Genomic DNA, 15,503 nt, shown 5'->3' with positions numbered 1-15,503 from the left:
AAATTATACCACCATTGCATAGCGCCGGCTGCACTTCATAATATTTCAAGGTTCGGCCTTGATTTCGCCAATCCACAAAGATCCCTCTCTAAGAAAGTTGCATTCCCCGATTGCCTGTATTCTATGTGAGCCAGTAGTTGAACCATATTATCAGTAGCGAGAATACCCTTGTATTTTCCATAATATGGACCAACTTTCCTTACCAAAAACCACTCTGTGTCTACTAGCTTTAATGATACAGACACCTGTCCTCGTTCACACACTCCTTCCATTCCCGACCTCCTCCCAACGGCCCGCCAGGCGCCAGCTAGGCATACTCCTAGCATATGCTTAATATTTACTACTAAGAAGCATATAAGTAAGTTAGAATGCTTTACTATTACTATTACTCAAGCATATGCTTGGTATATACTGAACCTCTATTACTAATAAGCACATAAGTAAATTAGAATATATCTGGCTTTATTATTACTATTACTCAAGCATATACTCGGTATATGGAACCCATATACTTAGCATATGCTAATCCTAATCCGTAGGGCCTTTACGCTTTAATATATCCCAATGCGGGGGGCTCTCGCCGCCCCCGAACCCCCCGGACTGACCCTAAGCCCTGACCCTAAGCCCCCTCGCAAGCTCGGGACTAACCCGAACCTTTCTAGCCCGTATAGCCCATAGGCTATACATATGCAGAGCACATGCCAAAATATAACTGCCACAAAACCTATTCATTTACTCGGCTAGCTGTCTCGCTTCCTTAAGCGATACTATGGATAAGTTAAATAAACGAGCATATGCAGAGTTTGATAATATGGTTCAACTTAAGCGATACTATGGTTCAACTTAAGCGATACTATGGTTCAACTGAAACCCCGTTCTGTGTCTGCGGTGAAGGTAGGAAACACTTTATCGGTTCTCAGCAACAACTTGTCCCACAACGGAAACTCAGAGTAGGCAAGGTATCATAAATGCTTCGTGAATCCAAGAGCAAAAGTAACTTGAGAGTCTATTGAGCTGTATGTCGGGACACACTCTTTTGCCTTGATCTCTGTTGAAATTAGGGGCCTGAGGCCCCTAATAGGCTTAGTAAGCCCTGGAACCGAACGCCATGGGGCTGTGCACTAGCTTAATACCCTGTCCAGCTGGAATACCCTGTATAGCTGGAATACCCTGTACGGCTGGAATACCCTGTCCAGCTGGAATACCCTGTATAGCTGGAATACCCTGTATAGCTGGAATACCATGTACGGCTGGAATATCCTGTATAGCTGTAATCGGTTCAGCTGGCATAGGGATTTAGTACATGTGACTTAGGGGGTTCAGGGCTATATATACGGGCTACTTACCACTGTAGAACAGCAGTCAATTCAGTACGTTTTACTTGGTTTACATTGCAAGCACGTGACCCTAGCTATATTGCTTTAGCTAGTTCAACAATCTCATCGGTTGACTCCACGTCACGTGACTGCCCCTTTCGAGCGTTCGGACAGAAAACGGCTGTGATGATTGTGGACGGCACGAGAAAGAAATGGATACAATGCGATAGAGTTATTTCTGGCTGACTCATCGTTTCAACCACCCGGAGGGTTAGAGCGAGGCCCAGTAGTGTCACATTGGATAAATTTGGTCGGCCGAGGGTCAGACGAAATCAGCGACGTTTTGTCCGTCCTTCACCCACCTCTGTCAGCACACCACTTGAGGGCATATGATTCTAAAGCCCAGCCATTTACTACAAGGTGGACGAAATACGAGCTAAATGGCTGTCAGCGTGACTGTGCTAGGGTGCAAGAGTGTGTTTCTTGGTGGAAATGGTTACGACCGCTTCCAGGTCATGGCTTCACCCGTGAAACGCCCGCTGCTGATGTGCCTGACGTACAGATGACTTTATGATCGACTATTACCTTTGCTATATAATCTGTCTAACGGCTTTGGGTTGAGCTTATATTCTAGCACAAAACATCTTCTTACGAGCCTTGAGTCTTCCGTACGTATTGGAAAGAAAATCAGTGTGCCCCTGCCAACCCCTGCAACACCCCTGTTTTGCTCGCGTAGCATTCCTAAAACATGGGTGTACGCCCAAAGGGGAAATGACAGGAGGCTAACTCTGATTAGAATGCATAAGTACCTTCTCTGGGTAAACCCTAGAACGGGTGCTTATGCAATCGAGAATTGGATTCCCTTCTAGCCCCCTTCCCCCGCATTTCGCAAGCTAATTTTTATAATTTTATCGTAAAGTAAGGCTTTCTTTTTCGGCTATTCTTTAGCCCCCGGTATACGTACAAAAGGTGGGCAAGACGCACGTCTCTCTGTCCTTTACTTGTAATCGCTTAGGAAATATATCCTCAAGGATATACGTACGCTTCCCGTACTTAAGGTATAGGTATATATACGCTCCTGTAAGGCGCCAAAGGCGCCGAACACCGTGCCCCTGGCCTCCTAAGCTCCTAGTATTAGTAGAGAATATACTTTAAATATAGATATGCTTTATATACAGATATGTCCCGTACGCAGTTGTGCCCCACACGCCGTTCGGCGCCTTCAACGGGGTGCCCCTAGCCTATTAAGGTCCTAATATTAGTAGAGAAATAAGCTTTAGAACTCCCAGAACTAGCGCTCTGTCTAGTTTCTTCTCAACGAAATCAATCAAGTTCCTTGTTTCTACAGCATACATTTTAGATAGCAGCCATGTCGGACAACAACATGAGGGAGTTATCTCCTGAAGAGAAAGAATCGACTATCTCGACTCCAGCGACTTCAATGAGCCGAATCCAAACAATCAGAAGGCAGAGCAATTAGGTCCGGACGAGGAGAGAGGGGCTACCTCCGAGCTTGGAGTTGAGTATGCTAGTGGATTCAAACTCGCAGTTGTCGTTATGGCTCTCGCTCTCAGCGTCTTCTTGGTCTCGTTAGATATGACGCTTGTCGCAACCGCAATCCCAAAGATTACTGATGTAAGCTTTCACAAGAGAGCATTCGATAGCGGCATGTACTAACAATTTCTTGGACTTTCAAGTCTCAAGATTTCACAGCGTGGATTGGCCGAGCTTTCTTCCTAACTCTCGCCGCCTTGCAATCCACTTGGGGTAAGGCCTTCAAGTTCTGGGACCTAAAATATACCTTCTTGCTATCGGTATTTATCTTCGAGGTCGGCAGTCTCACCTGTGGTGTTGCGCCTAACCCGGCTGCGTTAATCTTTGGTCGTGCGCTTGCTGGTGTCGGTGGAGCTGGCATCGCGAGCGGTGCCTATACGATCATCGGGTTCGCTGTCAAGCCAGAGCTTCGGCCTGCGTATACTGGTGTTATTGGTGTGTCCTATGGTCTTGCCTCTGTCGTCGGCCCGCTCCTTGGGGGTGGTTTCTTTGATAAGATGTCTTGGAGATGGTGTTTCTACATCGTGAGTCGTCAAAAATACACTCTTCTTCTGATGCCATTCTAACTTAGATCACAGAACCTTCCTGTTGGTGGTATGTCCGCCTTGATTATCTTCATCTTCTTTAAGATACCTCTGAGTTCTGTCCCAGTCAAAGCTCCTCTGAGAGAGAAAATCCTGCAAATGGATCCTTTGGGGACATTGACACTCATGGCCGCCGTCGTTTGTTACATTTTAGCTCGCCAATGGGGCGGTATCACTAAAGCCTGGAACTCCCTAGACGTGGTCGGTACCCTGGCCGGCTGCGTTGCCCTCATTATCTTATTCATCTTCCTACAGTGGTACAACGGTGAGCGTGCAATCATCCCATTCCGCCTTGTGAAGGAGCGCACAAATTACTTCAGTATGATTTATATCTTCACTGTCGGCGGCGCCTTCTTCATCTTGCTCTACTACCTCCCCTTTTACTTCCAAGTCGTTTCCGGCGTCAGCCCACAGGAGTCCGGAGTCCGTAACCTGGCCATGATCATAGCGGTCACGCTTGGCACCATCGCATCCGGCTCCTACATCACAGCAAAAGGCCACTTCGTCCCTCTCATGATCGGTTCCGGTTTCGTCTCAACTGTCGGCGCCGGTTTGATCTTCACACTTAACATCGGTTCCTCGTCTGGGACGTGGATCGGGTACCAGATCATCGCTGGCCTGGGGCTCGGCGTCGGTTTCCAGATCCCAATCATCGCTACGCAGGCCATTTCTCGCGTGGCGGATCTTCCATCATCTGCCGCAATGGTACTCTTCTGCCAGACTCTCGGTGGAGCTATCTTCGTTGCTGCCGGCCAGTCTGCGCTCGCGAATATGGTGCTCAAGAAGCTACCAATTTATGTGCCGAGCGTGAACCCGGCTCAAGTGTTCGCTGTGGGAGCAACAGACCTCAAGAATTTGTTTCCAGCGGCTTAGCTCCTGGGGATTCAACACGCGTACATGGATGGGCTGCATACGGCATGGGCCATTGCGATTGCCAGTGCCGGAGTGGCTTTGATTGTCAGCTTGGCCAGTGAATGGAGGAACCTGAAGGGGTTGAATATTTCTGTTGGTGTTGTTTGAATGTCTGCCATGAAGCGTTTGGTGCATTGATTGGAATTATAGATTGGTGATGGAAGATAAAAGGTGGCGAATTGTTTCCAACAGGGTTTGATATGGCATTCTTTGGAGTCTTCGATTTACTACTTGGTGCATCTCATTCTGGTTTTAGTCTGTTTGTTTATAGAATGTGTGTGACTCATAGATCTATAGAAATAATATCTTTACTTAAAGTCTTATCTTGAATGGGAGTGGTTTTGTACTATTATTCAGCTGACTGATCGTCCGGAAAGGGGCTCGAATCCCATCCAGCAATCAGGAGAACCGCCTCGCTTGACCCTCAGAACACTTCAAATCCCCAACCCTTTTCTAAAAGGCGTAGTTCTCATAAGTTACAGAAACCTAATATCTAAGACTTAACTCCAGTAATTCTAAATTCCTTCACCGATTACTGAATCCTATTATCCGATACTTTGAAGTGTTAAGACTAAGGTAAGTAAGCATGTTTTACCCGAACGAACCGGTCGGGATAATTAATTTATCAGATCTTGGGGGGTTTCCCTAAAGGAAAAAGAGGGGAAAAGATGGGGAAGAGAGGGCAATGATGCGTGTCGCTGCCTGGCTGTCTTTCTCGGGTGATTGTAAACTGGCAATCTAGAGACTGAGAAGGGAAACATTTCGAATTCTGGGATGGCAACGCTCTGAGCAGTGTACCTGCATTATGGGGCAAGCTTATACATCCGCACGGCTTCTACACTCTGGAATATAGGAACGGGGAATTGAAACTGTCTTTCGCCTCCCATAATGCCGTTACACTCTTTGATTATAGCTTTGAGACCATACGCCATTGCGAAACTGTCATTTCCACCGCAAAGCTCCACGCCACCACATATCTTGAACTCGAGAGAATATCGTGGATTAAAAAGGTATTGGAAAATGATCGATATATTGATGGAAAATCGACATATTGGAGGTTGACAGTCTGCAGGATGACTAGATACAAGAGAGTGAAGTCTGAATATAGAGGAGAAAGTGTCCAAAGTAAGGGTCTTTGTCCCCATTACCTATTGGCGATATCAATAATGCCGAGCCCGCTTTCTCCGATATATTATAAATTAGCTGATAAATTAAAAGTAATCAAAATCACGATATACTAGTAAGCTTGGTAAGCTTAGCGAGTGACGCATGACAAATGAGAGTGGAGAACCCTAAAGTAGTGGTTGAACATGGTGCTGGAAGGACTGGTAAGCTAGCTAAGGTAGTGCATCAATTCAACAAAAAGCTTGAATATAGAAGATAATTTCTCAGAGTGATATATTGCACTTGTGATTTAGGTCGATAGTTCTAGGGAAATAATCGAGTGGCGCCACCTCATGCTCAACTTTGTCATCGTTGACAAACCTCCCAGCCAGGGTCATATTATTAAAACACGACTCTCTAGTCTGTCCAGCTCCCAGGTATCTCGGAAGTATCAAAGTCTTCTCTAAGACCATCTTCATCTTCAATCCAATCCCAGAACTCAGCAGCGAGTGGTGTTGTTGCCCAGAGGTCATCGAACAGGAAATGAATGCTGTCTCCATTTCCCGTTATTTTCATATCCAACAACTCGAACATGCACCAATTTTCAGAGCCAAGCAGATCCTCAATGTCAATATCAAAAAACCACATTCCAATACCCTTATCATGCATATCCTTTTCAATCGAGATATATTCCTGGAGATTGACCCCTGAGTTTTGAAGAACGCCCAGCCAGCTTCCGATTCCTCGCTTTGGCCAATAAAGATCTCCATAGGTCGAAGATAGAGCGCCCAAAAGGATATCCAAGAGAGCAGTGTATGATCGTTCACCCTGAAAATATGTAATAACAGGATGTGGATCTGCGCCAGCTGTAAGCAGCTCTGTTGTCAGGTTCTTCCAGTAATCAAGGGTAGCCACATCCCTATCCAGAATAAAGCACAGAACGAGGTTGAAACTTGACATCAGAAATAATGTCAAACCCTCCTCCCAAAGGCAAGTTGGGAAGCGAGCTTGAGAGAGTTCGGGTGTTATGGAATCTACTGGTAGGAGCTGACGAACCAATTCAAATCCGTACAACCAATCCTCTTCCGCTGCCCACCATAGGATATCCATTATTTCATTTGCATTAAAACTATATCCGGGTCCCAGTTCTTGTTGCCTTAGCCAGCTAAATATTGACGACGGCCCCGTGAACGCCTGGAACGACGTCCTGTGGTACTGGTCTTGTTGTGACAGATCAAATTTACCGCAGATGACTAGTACTTCTACCGTATTCTGGAAATCGTCTATAATGCTCTCATCACCATCGGAAAGACCCAGTGAAAGTAGTCCTCGACCGTGGGTTATCAGGGGCGCTCCTATGGCGAGGAGGAGATGCATTGGGGTCCTACTTCACTCAGTATTTTATAATTTGAAGGGAAGAAAGTGTGTATAGCATACGAATATGCGGGCCAGCCACGGATTACTTGCTCCCCTGTTATCTCACTATCGGATCTGTACCACCCTCTGCCAATGGCTGCATCTTGGTCGCCGAACTTTCCCTGCCAAGATGTAAGGGCATTGGCATCTGCTCCAAGTTCTATCAGCAACCGACATGCTTCGGGGCGGGCATGCAAAGCAGCGTACTATTCCATTATAAACAAACTTGAGCTTTTCATCAAATTTCTCATGTACTTACATGTAAAGGAGTTCTTCCATCAGGGTCCACTTCAAATGGAGAGGCCTGACCTGTCCCGAACAGATGCTGCAAGCCATTGATGTTGCCATCCACACAATAAGCAAAGACGATCGCGTCATATGGCACGGTTCTGTATGTCCGTAGCCTTTGATCCCACCCTTGGCAGGACTTCCTAAGGTGCAGTTCGAATCTTCGACCATAGATCCAATGTAGAAGCCGAAAAGCATACGATGTTGTTCTTTGGTCCCCTCTTTCGCAGTAGGCAACATCGAGAAGTCCCATTAACAACTTTCTTCCGCGCTATGTTACCGAAACTCGTTCTTTCTTTGTTTCGACATGATTTGAGAAGCATGGCTGTGTTCCGTTGGCAAAGGAATCTTTGTAGGTTTCACCGCCTTGCTCATGCAACGCGCTTCCGATTGATGGAGGTTGTGCAATCGTGTCTTCCTCAGATATCCGCCATATAGCTGATTGGATATCCACGGCCTGACGGACCAAGATTTCGTGATGCTGTTCATGACTCATCCTCAACTCGTACATATCCCGCTCTAGGCTCTCCCATCTTTGATTCTGCGTTGCCTGATAGTACACCTGATTCGCCAACAACATCGTCGCCTTCGCACTCTCCAACCTTTTCCTAAAGTCTTCGATCATGTCTTTCTTTAAAGCGATTTTGAGAATACCTCTTTTCTTCCCTGCTGCCAGCCCAGCTTGTAGGGAATCAACAAGGGTACGCAGACCGTCGCTGCTATTCTTGCACAACCTGTAGCTTCTCAATACCACAGTCTTTACCCTCGGATCGAGGAACACTTGTTGCTGTACATTCCTATCGACATCTTCCAAGACCATACTCAAAGTTTCCAGTTCGTCCACTGCAAGTCGAATGTCGTCGGGCGCACCTTGGATCAGGCTGCAGAATGTTTTCAACTTTTCAATGCTCTCTGCCACCTGAACTGCGAGAGACACAACCGCAAAGGCGCTAGAAACGATTCCAAGGGCTTCCGCCATGTTGTTGATGATGATACGGATGTAGGAGATAAATAAGGAGAGAAACAGATGCGACGATCGAGGTTCGAGGTGGTGTTTAGTTCAGCCTTATAATTAATCAGCCCAACAACGTGGCGTGGAGTCTCAGGTTGAACCAATGAAACACCACTGGAATTTACCCCTCGTGATCAGAGCGATCTCGGATTTCCTGATTCGAACTTTTTGATGTGAACTTGAGAAAATACTCGTAGTAGAAAGAATTACCAGTCACTAATACAACAAAAACGTCTTCATTGCATTGTCCTTCCCGTTTTCATACTCTATATCCTTCACTTTATCCAACTTCCAAATCGGGGTACCGCTAGGTTAGAAATCCCAATTGCCAGCCACATCTGTATTGAGTAAGCTGTCAAAGAACATCATATCGCTCTCCTGAAAAGGCCATCCCGTAGTTGGGTCCACCACCTGTGCATCCAAAGTCGGAAACTGGCTACTCGTGAACTGCAACACGGTATTCTGCATCGCCGCGTCATTGCCATTCACATCCACTGTACCACCGAGGCTTTGATACTCTTTCTGCTTAGGAGCAGACATCGACGGCCGTGTAGACCCTGCGCCAGTTGACGAGGGGCTCGAATTGGAGCGTAAGGCTTGGAGTGGCGATTTACCCTGCATCGGGATCGATTGGGAGCGTGGATTTGCACCCAGTATACGCTCGCCCTCAAGAGATTGCACAGTTCCGCCACGCGCAACGCTGATGGTGCCAAAGTGCGGGATTGCAATGCGCAGAATGCCTGACGAGTTGCCTTCGTTTCGCACGATTCCAAGCAGGGTGTGGATGACAGAAATGCTTTGGCTGACGACATGCACGCCCGTGCCATACTGCTTCATGCCTTCAAAAACCTGGACTACTGTATCTACGAGCTGCAGATCCTCCTGTCTTTCTTTCAACACGACGGGGTCGGTACTGTGTGTAGTTCCTAGAAGCCCTAGGAGGAGCGTAATCGCCGCAGTGAAAGCCTGGAATTCAACCAGGTTGCTGAACAATGTTTGGCCGTGGAGCGAACGAATGAACATCCATCTCATGATCAGGCTTCTGCTCGCGCTCAAGCAGGAAACGCGCGAATATTCGTATCGTCGGTCGGTCGCCGTGCGCAGCATAAACGGCAGGTGAACAAGAGTCTGGAACTCGAAATGCCAGATGTGGCACATCATTCGCTGAAATTGGATAGCCGCTTCGTCGGTGCGGGCATCCGCGAAGCTGGTAGGGATTTCCCACCAACTTTGTGGCATCTGTTTTGCAAGAGATTCGAGCTCCTCGTCAATTTCTTGGGTGGTGGAGAAGGCGTGAGTCGAATCGCCTTGGTTGCGGGCGAGTATCAGGCCGGAGATTTGGCAGAGGTTCTTGTGGTAGAGGGCTTCTGTTGAAAGCCGCTGGGCCATTTCGTCGAAGGGAAATGGTGTTGAACCGGTGGCAGATGGTACACCCAGGATGAGAGAGACGTAGCGTTCCTATTGTATGTCAACGTGAGTTCAGACTATTTTAGATCTTTGCGTACCTCTTGCATTATTTGGAACCACATATAGTGACGCCTTGCCTCCATTGGATCCGTCGCTTCCTGGGATATCTTCAAAGAAACTCTATGCAATCCCATGAGTTGGGCTACATTGATTGCTTTGCGGTAGGCAAGCCATCCCCTTCGAAAATTGCCGGCAAAGATTTGATAGAGTCCCTGAAGTGTAAAACATTCGACGCCTTCAATGCTCCCGGTCAGCTCATCATCAGAAATTACCGTTCCGGTAACAAAGGCGACAATCTTCTCCATCAATTCTCGAAGTGGCACTTTGGTCCGAAGCCTTGGCAGGTTGGCGTCCGGAGGGAGTTGTTGGATACAGAGTGCTATGCAGAGAAGAAGTCTCGCAATGATCATCGGACCACTTGCCGAGACAGTCGAAACATCGAACCGCTTTCGCAGGTCGGTTTCTGGTATTCTGAGTAGATGCGGCAGCATATGTCGCTGGATCAGCCACCAACCGTGGCTCGAACCCGAGAGATAATCCACATCCTCTTGACAAGGTAACATGGCGGCGAGTTGTCGTTGGAGGTTCTGGATTCTTCCATTGGGAGTTACTTTACCAGCACTAGCATTCGTGTTTGAGTTTGAGATCGAGATAGATTGCGGTGTCGGAATGGAGGTATATGGCTCAGCCCGCTGCCCAAAACCCTCGTCGAATACTGACACAAACTGAGGCAGGGAGTCGTACCTGGACGGTGGAACTGATGAAGTCGCTAGCTCATTGACTGGATTGTAGGGGGCCCGGCTGTCATCTGACTGTGAAGCCTTATCCATCAATTTCTCTAGCAGCATTTCCACCCTTCCCATCCGCTGGTCCAGGGCAGAGGTTCTAGCATCGCGTAGAGGCTGATCTTCGACAAACTCCTGGCTGAGACAGACAGTGCCTTTGTCAATACAGCCCGCACAGATAGAATGGTCCTCTGATTGATAATTACACTTGATCTTCCTCCGTTTGCCTGCCAATTGTCAGCCTGGCTCGCAACTCGTCGCACGGGTTAGATACACTCCCAACAGCTCCTGGTCCCCTTCCGGACTCTCTTCCGACGACGCTCCCCGACAGGCACAGTAGAATTATCTGACATCTTCAGAGATCGTTGGCTTTTGGGATACGATGGAAGCCGTTTCGTGGTCTGAACCTCGTTCACGAAATTTGGGTGTCAGCAGGAGAGGCCCCTCGTCTTTAGGCGGTCGAGTCTCGGCCGAAATCCGGAGGAATGTCAAGTTGCACCGAGGCCAACCAATCAGGGATCTAGGGGCCTGACCAGAGAAAGGAGGGCAACAAAATCGAATGCGGGAGCGAGATCTTCTGCGTGCAAACCTTTAATTAATTGATTGGCCCCGAGGGACCAATCAATAAATCACGGCCGGAAATAATACTCGGTCGTTCCTCTATGTGCGCTTTCTCTCGCAGTCCCCGGCAAGAGCGTTCGAATCCCTGAAAATTAACCAAAAAGCTGCAGGTCTTTACTATCCCTGCAGACGCATCTAAAAGCCGCCGTTGGAAGAGTCGGCCGAACACCGTGGCCGCAGAAATGCTATGACGGGAATGGCGAGTAATTGGATCACCTAGCTAGCCCTCTTTTCTATCTCAATTGTCAACACAATCCTACTCATCCCTGGATATCAAAATTAACCTGCCACAACCTTAGGTCTTACCAAAGATCAAAAATTCAACCCCAAAGATGACGTTAATCGGTTCCTTGTTTCGTCAGTTCGTTGCCGTGCCCTCACTTCCATCAACGGCAATCTTGAAAAGTCAAGTAGTCTTTATTACAGGTGCCAACACCGGCATAGGACTTGCAAAACAGCTAGGTAATGCGTCGAATTAGGTGCTGAAAGGGTTATTTTTGCTGTGCAAACTATGTCGACTGGCGGAGTGGCCAAGGCATCTATTCAAGAGTCTCATCCCTCATCGGCTACCAAAATCGACATCTGGAACCTGGATCTGCAGTCTTTTGAATCAGTACTCTCTATTGGAAGCGGGCGGCCGACTTACCCAGACTCGACGTTGCAATCTTGAACGCGGGAGTATTCCCGTTCCAATAGACAACATCGTCGAATGGATGTTAGACTGGTCTCCAAGTCAACCATCTTGCAACGGCTATGTTAACACTAACTTTGATTCCAACCTTAAAGAGGTCTTCGAGAGAGTTGAGGCGACCTCACGCCTTACCTTCATTTCAGCCGAAGCCCACGACCTAACCAAGTTTTCAGTACAGTCAGCAGAGAATACACTAGGGATGCTGAGCGAGGAGGAATGTTATAATGGACCTATTAACAGGTATTGCACTTCGAAACTTCTGAATATCTTCTGGGTGAGGGGACTTGCATCACGATCGTCACGCGATGAGGTTATCATCATCTTCTTCAATCCTGGCGCTGTGAACACGGGGAACGTCTAACCATTCCCCTCTGTATCTCACCATCTCTTGTGGAGATTATACGCAAAGTCGCCATTGATTCAAAATAGTGAACATTGATACTTGATTCGACAATCCAGAATCCACCGAGAAGCCAACGTACTTATCCGGAAATTTGATGGTATTTCGGGAGAACTGTAGAATAAGGAGCATAACTTGCTCTCGATGCAGCCATTGTCAAGGGGCCGGAAAGCCATGGTGAATACATGAGTGAAGAGAGAATCCGAGAGTAAGTTGGAAGCTGTGAGCCGTAGTCTGAATCGCTTTACTGATATCGTTCCAGGCCATCGAAGTTGGTGCGCAGTGGCGAAGGTGCAGTACTTCGAAAAAAGATGTGGGTTGAGACTGAGGCTTTACTGCGGCAACATATTCCTTCAACAACTGGAATGGGTGATCGTTTTCGACTATGAATATATGGGACGGGGCGTTGGAGGTATTCTTTGCAATGTTTTGCGCTCTCACCGAGATACTCAATAGATAATAATTATGAACGTTCTTCTTCTGCAATTATAACAGCCAAGTATAAGTAACGTCTTGCAGGCCAAAAGAGAGTGAAAGGGGGCCAGGTCACGTGCGTGCATCATCCCGGGCAGCACAATAAATCATATCACCAAGTTAGTTGAATATCAAAACCCGCGTAACCCACCTTATAGAATTATCGGCAAGCATAGCTTAGTGTAAATATCAAATATATTTTCCCAACTGGTGCAAGAACCTCGAAGTCGGTCACATATAAACAGCCCATGAATGCTCTGTAAAAGGGGCTCGCTTCTTCCCGCCCTGAACCGCCATGAAAAATGGCGCTTGACCCCGAGACCAAGCATGTCCTTTAAAGCAACACACAAATGGAGAAATACTAAAGACTCCAACAAGTTTTGACGCACTTACGTGGCGCACCCCAACCACTGAAGTAAGCACCTCCATTACAACATATTAGCCAAAGACGCGGCTCACAAGGGCGTGCAGGAGTACGAGGCTCCCGAAGCGAAACCCCACCAAAAGTCAACTTATTCAAAATTTTATGAATCAACGAATTATATAGATATATCTATGTACCTTAAGATATAATTTCTGGATACTAGTTCAATCTCTTTCTTTTAATTAAACTAGTTTTTTTCTAAGCTTAAATAAGTAAATATTTATATTTTGAGAAAGAAAGTATAAATACGATAAAGCAAATTCAATAAATTACTTTGACTAGGTTAGCATTGCATTTCTTCTATAAGAAAGGAGTATCTAGCTTTTATTTAGTATTTTAAATTAGAGGATTAATTTCTAAACGTTAAAAGTAAAAGATGTTAATATTTTGAAAAGGCTGAAGTGTAGTAGGGTTTTCGCGTCGGGTACCACGTATTCCAGCACCCCCTGGTGGCTGAAGATAGCCGCATGGATCGCTCCTGCAAGCCCGTCCCAATCGGGCAGGTGGCGCCGTGCCACCAATACTCCTTTGAACTCAACTTTCATCTCATCTCACAACCTGTCCTTCTTTCCACCATCTCTTACAAACATTGCATGACTCCCTTCACAAATCCATCAAGATGAAGACAATATCGGCAATGACCCCCTGGTCCACCCTCACGCTCCTCTCCACGCTCCTCCTGCTCTCAGGATTCTCGGCAACTTCAGCGTCAGCGTCAGCCTCACCATCGACACAATTCTGCACAACCTCCACAAAACAGGACGTCAACACAGATCTCTGCTTCGCGGTCGCCTCGTCTCATAATGAGACGACTGGTGCAAAAGACCTCTCTCTCCATCTCTCCGCCCGTTTCCCCGACCAAAACACAGGATGGGCGGCCGTAGGCATCGGCTCCCACATGAAGGGCTCGCTGATGTTCGCCATGTACCCCTCATCCGCAGACGACTCTGTAGCCTTCTCAATCCGGACAACAAACGCGCACACTGCTCCCGTGCATCTCTCAGCATCCAGCTTAGCAGGCAAGAAAGGCCCCGATGTTCACGTGACGCGAAAATGGGTCGATGAGAACGGATACAGCAATGTGCAGGTCAGCTGTTTTGGGTGTGATAGATGGAGTGGAACTACGCTTAATGTGATGAGTACGAATCAGAGCTGGATTTGGGCGTGGAATGGGAAGCAGATGGCTGGGAGTGCGAGCGGGAAGATGGGGTTGCAAAAGCATGAACATAAAGGTTTGTTTGGCTTCCTTATTCCGCCTCTCTATCTCCAACCTTACCTTTCATGTTCAACGATTTGGATATCGTGCATTGGTCTGACCAGATAAAGGGGTCGCGCTCCTCGATATGAGCACCTCCTACGTGCCGTCCGGCGACCTACCCATGGCCCAAGTATCAGACGCCAGAGTATCAATACCAGCAGCAAAGGAAGAAAAGCCCAAAATACACGCCCACAGCCCCTTCGGCTTGGTCTCCCTCCATGGCTTCATTCTCTCTTCTTCTTTCCTTGCCCTCTCAATCGGGCTTCTAGCAATCCGCTCGGGCTTGGCGAAATCCTTCAAGTATCACTGGGTCATCCAACTCGTTGCATCGGGGTTTATCCTCATTGGTTGCAGTATGGGACTCATTCTTACGATTAAACACGGCGGTCATTTTAGGACGACGCATCAGTGGCTTGGGATGTTACTAGGACTGGGAGTTGTGGTGCAGAGCTGGCTGGGTTGGAGGCATCACGTGATTTTCGTGAAGATTGGGAGGAGGACCGCTGTCTCGAATTATCATGTTTGGATCGGTAGGGCTCTTGTTGTGATGGGGAATGTGAATGTGGCTTTGTAAGTGTTCCGTGAACTTTTATGACCTTGAAATTGTAGATGGAAGGGAATGCTGACTTTCGAAGTGGATTGAAACTTGGCCATGCGTCAAAGACAAAGTATATGTTCTGGTCATCGGGCGTTGGGTTACAACTTGCGGTGTTGATCCCGATGTGGTATTTCTGGAGCAGAGGGAAGAAGATCATGGATATCGTGGGAGCGAAGGAGAGTAATGACGGTGCCGAGAGGGGAGAGTATGTGGATGTGGGTGTCGAGGAAGAGGCGTTTCTTGTTGGAGACGAGGAAGAGATCGAACTTGACGAGGAGCAACACCTGCACGACAAAAAAGAGGATTTGGAAATAAAGTGAGATTTCGTGAGAACGATGATGGTTTGGGGCTTACGATGGCGTTTTCAAAAGAAGAGTAGATATTCAATACCATTTGCACATCAAGACTGCAGTGTACTCAGACTTATTTGAGGGGGTTCGACATTGTTAGTCAACTCTTTCATGTGCTTCAAAAAGAGCCGGCAATGAGCCGTCTCCACCCTCTGCCACAGCATCGCGCACGTCCAAGCCTGCAGCTTGTCCGTCTATAACTATTCCCTCAGAATCCCGTTGACTTCCTCCCAAGCCTCAATTTGTAAC

The 15,503-nt window shown here is 47.4% G+C and overlaps 5 protein-coding genes across 5 annotated transcripts; 3 read left to right on the top strand and 2 right to left on the bottom strand.

The window, feature by feature from the left end:
• Positions 1–2,479: 2,479 nt before the first annotated feature.
• On the top strand, positions 2,480–4,474 carry K444DRAFT_644994 (putative MFS multidrug transporter; the record flags this gene model as incomplete). The annotated part of the gene is made up of 5 exons (XM_024885035.1): positions 2,480–2,565; positions 2,750–2,951; positions 3,014–3,394; positions 3,449–4,285; positions 4,328–4,474. 5 exons carry the CDS (start codon positions 2,480–2,482, stop codon positions 4,472–4,474), a joined length of 1,653 nt encoding a protein of 550 aa, XP_024733070.1.
• A 1,279-nt stretch (positions 4,475–5,753) lies between these two features.
• Positions 5,754–7,118, bottom strand: K444DRAFT_55757 (uncharacterized protein). The gene is made up of 2 exons (XM_024876789.1): positions 6,908–7,118; positions 5,754–6,854 (listed from the first exon to the last, which is right to left on the bottom strand). The coding sequence occupies exon 2, from the start codon at positions 6,845–6,847 to the stop codon at positions 5,888–5,890; it is 960 nt and encodes a 319-aa protein (XP_024733069.1). The 5' UTR covers positions 6,848–6,854; positions 6,908–7,118; the 3' UTR covers positions 5,754–5,887.
• Positions 7,119–8,498: 1,380 nt separating this feature from the next.
• K444DRAFT_535740 (uncharacterized protein) lies at positions 8,499–10,144 on the bottom strand (the record flags this gene model as incomplete). Its single annotated transcript, XM_024875317.1, has 2 exons — positions 8,499–9,644; positions 9,692–10,144. 2 exons carry the CDS (start codon positions 10,142–10,144, stop codon positions 8,499–8,501), a joined length of 1,599 nt encoding a protein of 532 aa, XP_024733068.1.
• Positions 10,145–11,391: 1,247 nt separating this feature from the next.
• On the top strand, positions 11,392–12,539 carry K444DRAFT_693342 (uncharacterized protein; the record flags this gene model as incomplete). The annotated part of the gene is made up of 4 exons (XM_024887841.1): positions 11,392–11,469; positions 11,539–12,105; positions 12,312–12,358; positions 12,413–12,539. 4 exons carry the CDS (start codon positions 11,392–11,394, stop codon positions 12,537–12,539), a joined length of 819 nt encoding a protein of 272 aa, XP_024733067.1.
• A 1,083-nt stretch (positions 12,540–13,622) lies between these two features.
• On the top strand, positions 13,623–15,316 carry K444DRAFT_665830 (iron reductase domain protein). The gene is made up of 3 exons (XM_024887124.1): positions 13,623–14,280; positions 14,369–14,876; positions 14,942–15,316. The coding sequence occupies exons 1-3, from the start codon at positions 13,668–13,670 to the stop codon at positions 15,222–15,224; spliced, it is 1,404 nt and encodes a 467-aa protein (XP_024733066.1). The 5' UTR covers positions 13,623–13,667; the 3' UTR covers positions 15,225–15,316.
• Positions 15,317–15,503: the final 187 nt, after the last annotated feature.

Source organism: Hyaloscypha bicolor, assembly GCF_002865645.1.
Source record: "Hyaloscypha bicolor E unplaced genomic scaffold K444scaffold_118, whole genome shotgun sequence".
In the NCBI taxonomy this organism is placed as follows: Eukaryota; Fungi; Ascomycota; class Leotiomycetes; order Helotiales; family Hyaloscyphaceae; genus Hyaloscypha; species Hyaloscypha bicolor.
Note: the sequence above shows the minus strand (reverse complement) of the source record. Positions and strands in the feature narration are given on the sequence as shown.

Bases quoted from the DNA above. Each gene is read 5' to 3' on its own strand.
- K444DRAFT_55757 (XM_024876789.1), bottom strand. From the start codon at position 6,847: ATGCATCTCCTCCTCGCCATAGGAGCGCCCCTGATAACCCACGGTCGA.
- K444DRAFT_665830 (XM_024887124.1), top strand. From the start codon at position 13,668: ATGAAGACAATATCGGCAATGACCCCCTGGTCCACCCTCACGCTCCTC. The intron at 14,281-14,368 runs GTTTGTTTGGCT...TGGTCTGACCAG, and splicing joins GCAAAAGCATGAACATAAAG to ATAAAGGGGTCGCGCTCCTC. The intron at 14,877-14,941 runs GTAAGTGTTCCG...TGACTTTCGAAG, and splicing joins GGGAATGTGAATGTGGCTTT to TGGATTGAAACTTGGCCATG.